This window comes from Colobus angolensis, unplaced genomic scaffold, assembly GCF_000951035.1.
Source record: "Colobus angolensis palliatus isolate OR3802 unplaced genomic scaffold, Cang.pa_1.0 Scaffold145, whole genome shotgun sequence".
NCBI lineage: Eukaryota > Metazoa > Chordata > Mammalia > Primates > Cercopithecidae > Colobus > Colobus angolensis.
The window spans coordinates 3,105,043-3,118,241 of NW_012114544.1; the positions used below are offsets into that span (position 1 = coordinate 3,105,043).

The following is a 13,199-nucleotide window of genomic DNA, read 5'->3' on the forward strand; positions in this document are numbered from 1 at the left end:
TGATGGGTGCAGCACACCAACATGGCACAAGTATACATACGTAACAAACCTGCACGTTATGCACATGTACCCTAGAACTTAAAGTATAATAAAAAATAAATTAATTAATTAAAAAAAAAAAGAAACTGTAGTGTATATATACAATGGAATACTACTCAGCCATAAAAAGGAATGAACTAACAGCATTTGGAATGACCCGAATGAGACTGGAGACTATTATTCTAAGTAACTCAGGAATGGAAAGAGACTATTATTCTAAGTGAAGTAACTCAGGAATGGAAAACCAAACATTGTATGTTCCCACTGATATGTGGGAGCTAAGTCATGAGGATACAAAGGCATAAGAATGATATAATGGACTCTGGAAACTTGCGGGAAAGAGTGGGAAGGAGTGAAGGATAAAAGACAACCAATATGGTGCAGTTTATACCACCTGGGTGATAGGTGCACCAGGATCTCACAAATCACCACCAAAGAACTACTCATGTAACCAAATACCACCTGTATCCCCAATAACTTATGGAAAAATAATAATTAAAAAGTAAAAAAATAAAAAAAAAAAAAAAACAAAAACAAACATACTATCGTATTTTCCTCTGCCCAGGATGTCCTCATTCTGTCTGCATTCATTCCTCAATACCATGTGTGTTTTACTCATTCTCAGGTAGAATTTACTGTTTCCTTTCTGCATTTTGATAAAACTTAATACATATCTTTACAATGCACATTATATTTAAATATTAAAGTATAGGTATTCCTGATGAAAATATGAGCCTTTTTAAAGGATCAGCTTTTCCCAGAACTGCCAGTGCCTGGCACATGATTGAGTACATCACAGGCACAACTAGTGTTTTATTATATATACTGTCTTGGCACTAGCGTAATTAATGCTTGTGTTTTTGACCATTTGGGAACACCTCAAAGACAGATTACATAGAGGACTTAACAGAAGAATAAGCTAAAATTCTGCATTTTAAGAATCTAGTGCTGGAAACCAAGGTCCTTAACTTGCTAGCAAGCCTAGTAAGAGCTCCACAACTGCCATCTGAATATGGAATAGTTGTTCTATATTTATGACCATAAAGAAAATTATGTACTATAATTAAGAGACTCAAGAAGGTGTAGGGAAGCATCCTTTTCAACCAACATCTATTTAGCACCTTTTTCACTGATTATTTCATATGTCAGCCTGTTTTACCAAGGAGACACAGATTTTATGGCTGATGCATTTCTGCAACTTAGAGAACCTATAGTTTCATGCAAGATAGTTAGTATGCAATTAAATATTTTTGAGTAAATTATAGAGATGAGCAAATCTTAAAAAACATTTCAGTAAAGCAAACCTATGGGAAATGTGAAATTATAATATATCTACATCATAATAAATAGAAATATGTACTTTTATGTACCATTCATGTCAGAGCATATCTGTTACATATTACTAATTTGCATTGGTAAAGACAGACATTTGTATCAATTTGTAGTAAGAATACTTACATGAGTTATACACTTCTAAAACATGTTTAAGTGTACAATACGTAATTGTTGACTACAGGTACAATACTGCACAGATCTCTAGAGGTTATTCATCTTGTTTGACTGAAACTTCAAGTGTGTTGATTAGTAAATCCCTATTTCTTTCCCCATAGGCCCTGGTAGTCACCATTCTAATCTGTTTCTATAAATCTGTCTACTATAGATACTTCCATGTAAGTAAAATCATACAGTGTTTATCTTTCTGTGACTGGCTTATTTCATTTAATGCTCTCAAAGTTTATTCATGCTATCACATATTGTATAATTTCCTTCTTTTTAAAGGCTGAATAGCATTCCACTGTCCATTTATACATTTTAATCCACTCCTCTTTGATGGACGTTTAGGTTGTTTTCATATCTTGGCTAATGTGAATATGCTGCAATAAGCACAGGAGTGCTAGCATCTCTTCAAGATCTTAATTTCAATACTTTGGGATAAATATTCAGAAAAGGGATTTCTGGATCATATGGTAGTTATATTTTTATTGTTTTGAGGAAACTCTATACTGTGTTCCACGGCAGATGCAACGTTTTGCAATCCCACCAAAAATGTTCAAGGTTTCCAATTTTTCCACATCCTCTTCAACACGTGTTGTCTTTTTTGTTTGTTTTGATAATAACCCCTCTGACATGTGTGAGGTGATACTTCATTGTAGTTTTAGTATTTATGTTTCCCTAATGTTCAGTGATATTGAGCATTGGGCATTTCTTCACATACCTGTTGCCCTGGAAAAATATCTACTTAAGTATTTAGCTCATTTAAAAATCAAGTTATTAGGTTTTTTGTGTGTCTTTTTTTTTTTTTTACTATTGAGTTATAGAAATTCCTTAAATACTTTGGAGATTATTCCCTTATTGGATATATGGTCTGCAAATATTTTGTCCCATTCCATTGGCTGCCTTTTCACTCTGCTGATTTCGTTTGCTGTGTAAAAACTTTTTGGTTTGATGTAGTCCCACTTGATTACTTTTTTCTTGCTGTCTGTACTTTTGGTGCCATATCCATGAAATCATTGCCACGACCGATGCCATGGAACTTTTCCCCTAGGTTTTCTTCTATGAACTTTATAGGTAAGAGGTGTTAGATTTAAGTATTTAATCCATTTTGGGTTGATATTTGTGTGTTGTGTAAGATAAGGGTCCAAAATCATGTTGTGAATATGAATATCTAGACTTCCCAACACTATTTTAAATTCAGTTATTGTGTTCTTTAGATCCATGATTTTTGTGCTACTTTTTAATTTTTTTTCTCTTTTGCAATTCTCACTTTGTTCATGCATTGTTCTTTTAACTGTGGTGAGCATCTTCAAGAGAATTATTTTTAATTCCCTATCAGGTAATTCATAACTTCTTTTCATTAGGATTGATTTCTGGAGATTTATCTTATTTCTTTGTATGGAACATCTTTAGCTGGTTCTTCATTTTTCCTTGACTTTGTGCTTATGTCCATGCATTAGAGAAAGTGGGCACCTCTCCCAGTCTTCACGGATTAGCCTTATACAAGAGAAGACCCTCACCAATCAGCTGGCCAGCGATTCAGCAGGCCTCTACAAACTCTTTCCCTCCCCAGGGAGATGCTGGCAGCTGCTTGCTCTATGATGAGCTGCGGGGTAGGGAACTATAGCATGTATCAGCCCAATCTGCTATTTCTGTTCTTTCCTATGTGGCTAGACTGTGCTGGACCTATTAGAGCTTCATGAGACAGATGCTATTTCTCTGGGCTGCCCCAGAGAAGCTGCAGTGCTGGATCAACTTCTGCCCTCCCTGGGGGGAAGCTGAGAACTGAATTTTCATCTACTTACTCTGTGCTGAGAAGAGCACAGGACCAATGCCATCTATCAGTCCAAATCAATGCCTCCATTCTCCCTTGGTTGGTCAAACTATGCTGGATCTGTGAGCTCCAAGACTGGCAAGATAGAGGCCAGTATTCTGGGGACCACCCTCAGAAAATTTGGGGTGATGAATGCACATACCTAATCCCTTCCCTCCCCTGGGTGAAGCTGGGAGCTAAGGGGTCTCTTTTTTGATCACATGGCACGGCACTGGGGACAGGGTGTCTAGCAAGAGCGGGTCTCAAATCTCCCTGCTAGCTTTGGTGAGTCTGGTTTTCCAATCCCCTAGGAGGTGAGAACATTTCCATTAGTTTCTGGTTTGTCGCAGAGGAAATTTGTCCTTGAATTGTTGCTGAATTCGTGTATCTGTGGGGAGAAGGAGTGTCCAGGGTGTCCTACTCTGCCATGTTAGTCAAATTACATTGAAAGATAGTTTATTTACTCACTGCATACTCATCAATTTATTCTACATCTATAAGAATCTATTCATTTAATCAGTTTATTCATGTGATCAGAAAATTTTTTGTTGGAAACTGCTTGATTTTTAAAGGGAACTTTTCTTCAAGTTTGATCTGGACTCAAACTTGTCCCTATAACTATGCTCTGAATGCTCTTTGAGATGTACAAGATCTTATCACTTTGCTTGCCCCCTTTATACTTATCAGTCTTCTTTGCTATTCATTATATACATTAAGAAAAAGTTAAATTTTAAAATTTCTTTCAACCACTTACTTTTATCTTAACCACCTATACAGTCTTTTCTATATTTTTATAAAACTCTCTTTTATCCATCATGCCATTTCTTTATCAGTTTTCTTGTATCCAGTTTATTCTTAGCTTCGACCTGGAACCAAGACTACTTCTGCCTTAGAAATTTTTAACATATTCCCTTGGAATATATAACATCCTTTTCCCATGACTTTCTTTCATCAAAATCATAATAAAATAGGGGCTCTGCAATATGACATATCAAAGAATGATATAATTCCAATTCTAGGAGACATATTGAAGAAGTAATGAATAATTATGATACTAGATTAAAGCACTAATTCCATGTAGAAATATATTAAATTTAAAAACGCCTTTCTTAATTACAGAAATCAGTAACCATTTTGTTCTGGAGTACTAGTATTTTAAAACTCTAAGAAGCATAATATATTATCAAAAACTGTATGTGATTAGACATTTCAAATGTTAAACAGAATAGATACAGGTTGGTTTAATAATTTTTTACACGGTTAAAAAGAAAAATTTGTAAAGTAGAATAAAATTGGATACTTACTTTTGATGGCACAAATCCACTGTTATACAAAGACATTTTTATTAGGTACTAACAAGAATTAGCAGAGTAACTAGGCAAGAATGAAGAAGGGAAAGAGAGTGGAATTACCTGAAGTGTCATAATTCTATTACTCAACAATGAGGTAAAAATAACATTCCAAGAAAGTAAAGAAAACAAAAGTAAGAGAATAAGAAGGTAAAGAACAGAATTGAGAAGATTAATTCTATTTATTTTAGGAAGAACTTATAGGGAAATTTAGGAGTATCATACCAATACATGGTCCTTAGTTTCCTAAAATTTTTTAGGAAATGGGCTATTAATTTATTAAACAATTACACTATTCTTATTAAATACCTGGCAGTATGTCAGATGAAATAAAAAAATATAAGCATGTGCTCTACTCTTGAGGAGCTCACTGTCTAGATTAGTCTAAGGAGACCTTACTAAGAATCCTAAGAGGATTTCCAGATTAAGATATATTTCAGAGAGATGTTAGATATCTAAAAGGTACTGTAAACTATGTCATGCTATTGAATAAGAAAGCAAAAGCAAAAGCAAAAAGAGTACTGCCTATCTAATTTCATGCAGCATGCTTTCTTGTTGTTGATTTATATTAACATAAATAAATATGATTATTTATAGGAACAATTTCTAGTTTATGTAAGTATACTTACCACTTCCATGTTCTCATTAGTAACATGAAGTTGCTGAGTCAGTTGTTGAAAATCAAAAAGCTGATCCTACAGTGGGAAGATAAGGGGAGTACATAAATAGCATTTTGTTGTTTATAACCCATATTTAAAATTAAACTAAAATCAAGTCTAAAATCATTATGCCTAAGTTTAGATAAAATTGGTAGTGTTTCTTCTTACTACTGTGTGAATTAGTAGTTGGAAAACTAAGAAATTTTTTAAATGATTAAAAAATTAAAGTGGCAATGCTGAAATAAATGTAGCTGTTTATGTCAAATAATTATTTCTAGAAATCTATTATTAATTATTATTTTAAAACTCGAAGAAATAGATCATAAAAAATTATAAGTGATTAGAAATTCTAAATGCTAGAGAGACCTTGTCCAATACTGGAATGTCGCTTTCAAACCTACTCAAAACCTATAATACAAACCATGGCACAGGAGTTACTGCTCATCCTTTTTAAAAAAATTCTCATGCCCCACATTTTAAAAATTGTTTGATTAGCTGTTATGATTCTATTAAATATTATTTGTACAGATGACACAAAGTTGGGAGAGGCTGTAAATATACTGAATGACAGAATTATATAGATAACCAGGGAAAAAAGAATGAAGTGTTATTTGTAAAGTCTCGTATAAGGACCCATCAAACTATATAGCTACAGTAAAAGAATGATATTATTCAGGTGAAAACAAAACAAAAACCCAACCTTGTGGGCTTAGTTGACTGACCTATATGAGGAAACAGCAATCAAATAACTTAATATGAAAAATGGTTTTTAAATCTCAGAGGCAAAAGTCCAACAAATCAGATTGATTACACGTGAACTTTTTTTCAAGCCAGGGCATGTATAGAAAAATCATTTTGTAAACTGTAAAGCATCATGCAAGTATTTTTACAATTTCTTTAGGTAGACATTTCTAATTATAATTATAATAATAGGAATATTCATAAACCAGAATTTGAAAAGTCTGTAAATGAGAGCTGAAGAGAGGTATGAAAACCAAATTATTTAAAGAGCTGCCTCTCAAAATATATAGAAAAGAGGTCAGAATTAGAATTCCTCCACAGTGCTCAATGCACCTAGCAATAAAAGAACCAACAGAAGAATTAAAGAGGTAGATTTCCCAATGGAATGGATGGTCTTGTGAGATAATGAGTTCTTGTCAATAGATGTGTAAAGCAAAAGCTAAAGCTACTTGTCCACTTTGAAAGAGTGTAGAATGATTCTTGCTTTGGATAGAAAAAAGTCTTTTAATAACCACTAAGATTGCTTCCTATTGTAAAATTATATTCTGATTAATTTATGGTAGATAAAGTTGACACCTATTTTAGTAACAGGTCACACTTAAGGGTATTAACATTTTGATTTTACATAGTGCTCTCACTGTATTTGAGCAGGTTTCTTCACTGCCTATAAACTAATGAACAATTTTGTTTTGTTTTGTTTTAAAAGTCAGGTAGGAAATGAAGCAAATAAAAACTTTGAAGGTTTATTTATACAAAATGTTAAAGCTGCTTTTTAGCACTAAATTGAGCTTTTATTGCTGACAACATTATAGAACCAAATGATCACTGTCCAGTTCTCTAATTATCTTACCTTTCAAGAGTGTAACCATCAAAGATCTACGTATTATTAACATAAATAATAAAGTGATTAGAAATTCTAAATGCTATAGGGTAGAGTCTTAGATGTTCCCCTCTAAAACAGTTTCTTCAGAGTGCAATTTCTTACTGATATACAAGAAAACAATGAAATCCAAGATTACCTTTTGTTTTTGACTTTCAAATACATGAATTTGGGCCTCAGTCATATGTTCCTGGTAAAGCTTGTGTAGTCTGTCCAACTCCTGAGAAACAGTCTGCCAGAGTTCTACAGCCTGAGTTTTCTCCTATTAAAAAAATTGGATAACTCATTAAATTATCAGCAGGCTATTTATTGTATAGTACAAATGGATCCTTTTCTTTTATAGAATAAATTCTTATAAAGTCATAAAATAAAACAGAACTGTGTAAAGATGGTATTATAGTAATAATATTTTTGATATGAAGTTTTATTAATAATTTATTAGAAAGTAAACCTGAAGACATAAAGTTCCTTATTTTGAAATTGTGTTTTTACTCAGATTTAGCTAAAATTAAAATCCTTAACAGAGATGTAGACTTAAACCATGTTCTTTGTTCCAAAAGAAAGTATAAGCCCTAGAAACTGATGAAGAAGAAAACTGTCCCCTGGTAAAGCACAATATTTTTTTCCTGATCATAGAAGTAATAAATTTTCATTGTGGAAATTTAGGAAAATACAGAGAAAAACAGGAGAAAATCAGAATCAGCTATAATTTTACTACCTGATGATAAACACTGCTAACATCTAGATACAGTCATCTTTTTAAATGTTGATGCATTCATGTTTATAAATGTGATGCTGAGAAAGAATTTTGTAATTATTTTAACAAAATTAGGGACCATATAGTGGGCTATTTTTACTTGCCATTTTATAATGAGAATTTTCTCAGGTCACTAACTATTGTTTGCACATAGTATTATCTAAGTGTGGTACAGAAACTCTTAGACTTTGAAAAGTCCTTGAAGTCAAATTTATCTTCAGAATAATATGTTAACACTATTTGCATTTTTACTCTCATCCTCTCACAAATGTACAGTGGAGTTTTCTAGAGTTTATATGATGTGATGTCATCCTTGTTCTAAGGGCTAATGGACTGTGTGCTTATGCTCCTACTTTTTTTTTTTTAAGTCTCAGTTTTAATTTGTAATACAATAAATACTGATAGATATGTAACCCACAAAAACATAAGGCACCTTGGAGAACACTGAGGTATACCATGCATTCAGAAAACGAACAAATTGTACATTTTTACAAAGTAAGTGCGCTCATGTAACCAGCACCCAGTTCAAGAGAGAGAACATTATTACCATCACCTAGAAGCCAGGTGCCCCTCTTGTGATCTCTTCCAGTTACTATACTCTTCTCCTAAATAACTATTTCCTTGTGTTCCTAACACAATAGATTAGTTTTGTCTAAAATTAAAAAAAAAAAAAAACTGAAGGCAAATTAAAAATTTTAAAAGTGGTTTTAAAATTTGTAGATAAACACAGAATCTGGAGCCAGAAGATATGAGTGAGATCTCTAATTCCTGGCCAAATGGTCCTGGATAATTCACTTCATTTTCTTAAGACTCAAGTTTTCTTTTCAGTAAAATGGTCGTAAAAATGCCTCATACCTCAAAATGTCCCACTGTTTCTCCAGACCTGTCTGATGACAAAAATCACCTAGACTAGTAGTTATACAACCCAGATTCTTAAAGGACCAGCATCATCAGCAACACCTCAGAACTGTTAGAGATGTAAAGTATTGAGCTCTATCTCGGACTTCTCGAATCAGAAACTGGGGTGGTGGTGGGATGGGGAGGCAGAGCAGAAATCCATGTTTCAAAAAGTCCTCAAGTGATTATGATGTACACTACATAATTTTTAAAAATGGTATGCTTATTATTTGGACAAACTACAATTTAACTGATTCCATATTTAAGATTTTTAAACTATGTCAAATGTTTCATTACAAGAAATATTATAATGAACATATTTATTCAAAAATTTTTATATTCACTTCTTTAGAACAAATTCATAAAATCTATGTGGTATCATCATCTAATTACTGCATCAAATAGTGCAAACATTTCTAAGGCTCTTCTTGCCAAACTGACTTCTAGAAAGATTTTTATAAATCATACTGTAACAGAAAAATATTTTAAACTAAAAATATTAAGCTAGATATTTAGTACTGTGTTATTGCTATTGGCTCCTAAAGCAATATATTTATACTACACAGCACCTTTTGCACATAATTTTAATTCTTATTTGTGAGTCTTGCTGTTCAGTAATGATAATAATGATATTGATAAATAAGCAAATTTATTAACTTACATATGTGCTAGACATATAAGCCTAAATTAATATCTATTTACTCCCATGAAGTCAATTATAAATCTTTCCTAGTCTAGAACAAACAGCATGTTTTCATTCTTTCTTTCTTTCATCACATTTAAAAATTCTTTCCATTCATACTTTAAAAAAAATTAGTGTTAAATATATGTTCCTTATCAAGCTAAAGATAGCCTTTCTGACTTACCTAAAGTATCACTTTCATAATTATAGAATTTTAAAACCAAATTTTCAGGAAATAAAACTGAATTTTCATGAAATAAAACTGAATTTTCAGAAAATTATCAAATCAAAATTGTAATTTAGAATTTGTAGCCCCCATTTATAAATGAGGAAACTGAGGCACAAGAGTTTTTTCTATGATCACACAGCTGAAAAGTAGAAGAATGGGGATTTAAACCCATACAAGATATGAAACATCTGGGATGTAACATTGTAAATTAAAATAAAATTCCCTTATGAATAAAATTTACAAAAAATTACAGTTGAAAACAGGATATATTTAACATAGCTGCTCAAACGACCAGTGATGATGAGCTTTTTTTCATATGTTTGTTGAAAAAATGCTCATCATCACTAGCCATCAGAGAAATGCAAATCAAAATGACCATGGAATACCATCTCACACCAGTTAGAATGGCAATCATTAAAAAGTCAGGAAATGACAGATGCTGGAGAGGATGTGGAGAAATAGGAACACTTTTACACTGTTGGTGGGAGTGTAAATTAGTTCAACCATTGTGGAAGACAGTGTGGCAATTCCTCAAGGATATGATACCAGAAATTCCATTTGATCCAGCAATCCCATTACTGTGTATACACCCCCAAAATTATAAATTATTCTCTTATAAAGACACGTGCACATGTATGTTTATTGCAGCACTATTCACAATAGCAAAGACTTGGAACCAACCCAAATGTCCATCAATGATAGACTGGATAAAGAAAATGTGGCACATGTACACCATGGAATACTATGCAGCCATGAAAAAGGATGAGTTTGTGTCCTTTGTAGGGACATGGATGCAGCTGGAAACCATCATTCTCAGTAAGCTAACATAGGAACAGAAAACCAAACACTGCATGTTCTGACTCATAACTGGGAGTTAAACAATGAGTACACAAGGACACAGGAAGGGGAACATCACACACCAGGGCCTGTCGTGGAGTGGGGGGCTAGGGGAGGGATAGCATTAGGAGAAATACCTAATGTAGATGACGGGTTGATGGGTGCAGCAAACCACCATGGCACGTGATATCTATATAACAAACCTGCACGTTCTGCACATGTATCCTACAACTTAAAGTATAATTAAAAAAAAAAGAAAAGAAAAAAAGAAAGAAAATAATATTCTCATAAGAAAAAAAATCATGTTAAAAGCTTTATGATTTAATTAAACACATTTTTAACAACCAGTGAGGATATTTGGCAAGTATATTTATAACAGTGAGAGTATTTATTACAAGTTTTGCTACCTGTAACGATTCTTGTAAACTGTAGCAAATCATCGTGTTACAATTTTATGATTTTGTTATCCATAAATAATGATTAACATGAATTTTTAAAAAGCATGTTAATTCAGAATATAATTTTTAAAAATACGTGACACTCACTTCATTGGCTAGTTGCAATTGTTCTTGAAGGTTTCTGACTGTTTCATCATCTGCATATGTATCAGTTCCTATCTCTGTGCCAAGGGGAAAGGCCTCCAATTGTTTTTCAACAGCATTTTTTAATTCACTGTGCAACCTTTGAAACAAACAGATAACACGATAGTCTCAAGTCATTTTAGTAACAGTAATTACTGTTTTGAGGTCAATTAAATAAACATTTGGGTCAACAACAACTCTTTACACAAAACCATTTTTAAGTAGACTTCAAATAAAAAATTAGAAGTGTTTAATTACCATTAAATATTGTGCTGTAAGAATAAAAAGATTATGTAACAATTTCAAATGCATTAAATCAATCACAATTAATTGAAGCATGATTCAGTTTGTCCTAGAGAGGATTTAAGTTTTCAAAATTTTTCAAAAATTTTTCAAAAGAGTAAAATTCAGGTATTATCCCTGATTAAATAATAAAACAAGCCATTCAGAAAAATTCTAAAATAGCTACATACATCCAGTTAATTAAATGAAAATTACATATTAAATCTTGTAGAGTTATTTGCTATTTTCTTCAGTGTGTTTCACAAAACTCACTAGACTTCTTACTAATCCCAGTTAACAAGCAAAGAGAAGAAAATGGTTGCTGGCTATAAAACCAAGATATCAGAAACTTTATTTTTCAGCACATCCTTATATAAGCTCAACAATAACATTGAAAGGCTTAAATTCGACTTTAATCTTAACATTAAAGTAAACTGCAGATATTTCATGCTTTAAAACAACTACAAAAAAAAAAGGCAAGGAAGGTACAACTTAAAGGAATGATTGTTTTAATTTAAAATAATACTTAAGAGAAAAAAGGTACTTTTCAGAAAACACTCTTATTTAATATGACTAGAAGCAGAAAATATAGTAAATACATTTCAAAGTGAAAATAACAAAATAAACTACAACCATCTACCTAAAACATTTAGAGGTGAATGAATGATTTGCTAATATTACAAATCTCCTTTGAAACAAGAAAACTTAAATCTTAACGTCAGAACATATTTATTGTAAACAAAGTTCATCAAACACAATAAAACTGAGGAGGTAAACACTTTAGAAACAAAAAAATTAACTACTCTAAAAAAGGACAGAGCTTGAAAATTATTCTCTAATTAAAAAACTTACAAGTATTGGTTAAGATAGAAGTTTTTATTTTTAAATATCTAACAGTGTTTTTTACAATATTTATTTTTCCTATATGAAATATTTACTTAATAGAGAAAATGATCAATAGAGAAATATAACAAGTTTTAGAAAAGATACCCCAAGTCCTCTGAAAAAAACCATTATTAATTCTGTAATATATTTTCTAGCAGAATTTTTACTTTCCATTAAAAATAGACCAAAGAAGAGCAAACACATTCAAAAGCTAGCAGAAGGCAAGAAATAACTAAGATCAGAGCAGAACTGAAGGAGATAGAGACATAAAAAATCTTTCAAAAAATCAACGAATCCAGGAGCTGGTTTTTTGATAAGATCAACAAAATTGATACACCGCTAGCAAGACTAATAAGGAAGAAAAGAGAGAAGAATCAAATAGATGCAATAAAAAATGATAAAGGAGATATCACCACTGAACCCACAGAAATACAAACTACCATCAGAGAATACTATAAACACCTCTATGCAAATAAAATAGAAAACCTAGAAGAAATGGATAAATTCCTGGACACACACACTCTCCCAAGACTAAACAAGGAAGAAGCTGAATCCATGAATAGACCAATAGGTTCTGAAATTGAGGCAATAATTAATAGCCTACCAACCAAAAAAAGTCCAGGACCAGATGGATACACAGTCAAATTCTACCAGAGGTACAAAGAGGAGCTGGTGCCATTCCTTCTGAAGCTATTCCAATCAACAGAAAAAGAGGGAATCCTACCTAACTCATTGTATGAGGCCAACATCATCCTGATACCAAAGCCTGGCAGAGACACAACAAAAAACCAGAATTTTAGACCAATATCCCTGATGAACATCGATGCAAAAATTCTCAGTAAATTACTGGCAAACTGAATCCAGCAGCACATCAAAAAGCTTATCCACCATGATCAAGTGGGCTTCATCCCTGGGATGCAAGTCTCGTTCAACATATGCAAATCAATAAATATAATCCAGCATATAAACAGAACCAAAGACAAAAACCACAAGATTATCTCAATAGATGCAGAAAAGGCCTTTGACAAAATTCAACAGCCCTTCATGCTAAAAACTCTCAATAAATTTGGTATT

At 32.4% G+C, this 13,199-nt stretch overlaps 1 protein-coding gene across 1 annotated transcript in view; it reads right to left on the bottom strand.

Moving 5' to 3' along the window:
* Positions 1-13,199, bottom strand: part of SCLT1 (sodium channel and clathrin linker 1) — a 211,297-nt gene that overhangs the window by 113,366 nt on the left and 84,732 nt on the right. Inside the window, exons 6-8 of the mRNA XM_011935614.1 lie at positions 10,923-11,058; positions 7,115-7,237; positions 5,325-5,390 (exon numbers count right to left, since the gene is read on the bottom strand). Of these exons, the coding sequence (XP_011791004.1) occupies positions 5,325-5,390; positions 7,115-7,237; positions 10,923-11,058 (325 nt within the window). The remainder of the gene's footprint in view (positions 1-5,324; positions 5,391-7,114; positions 7,238-10,922; positions 11,059-13,199) is intronic.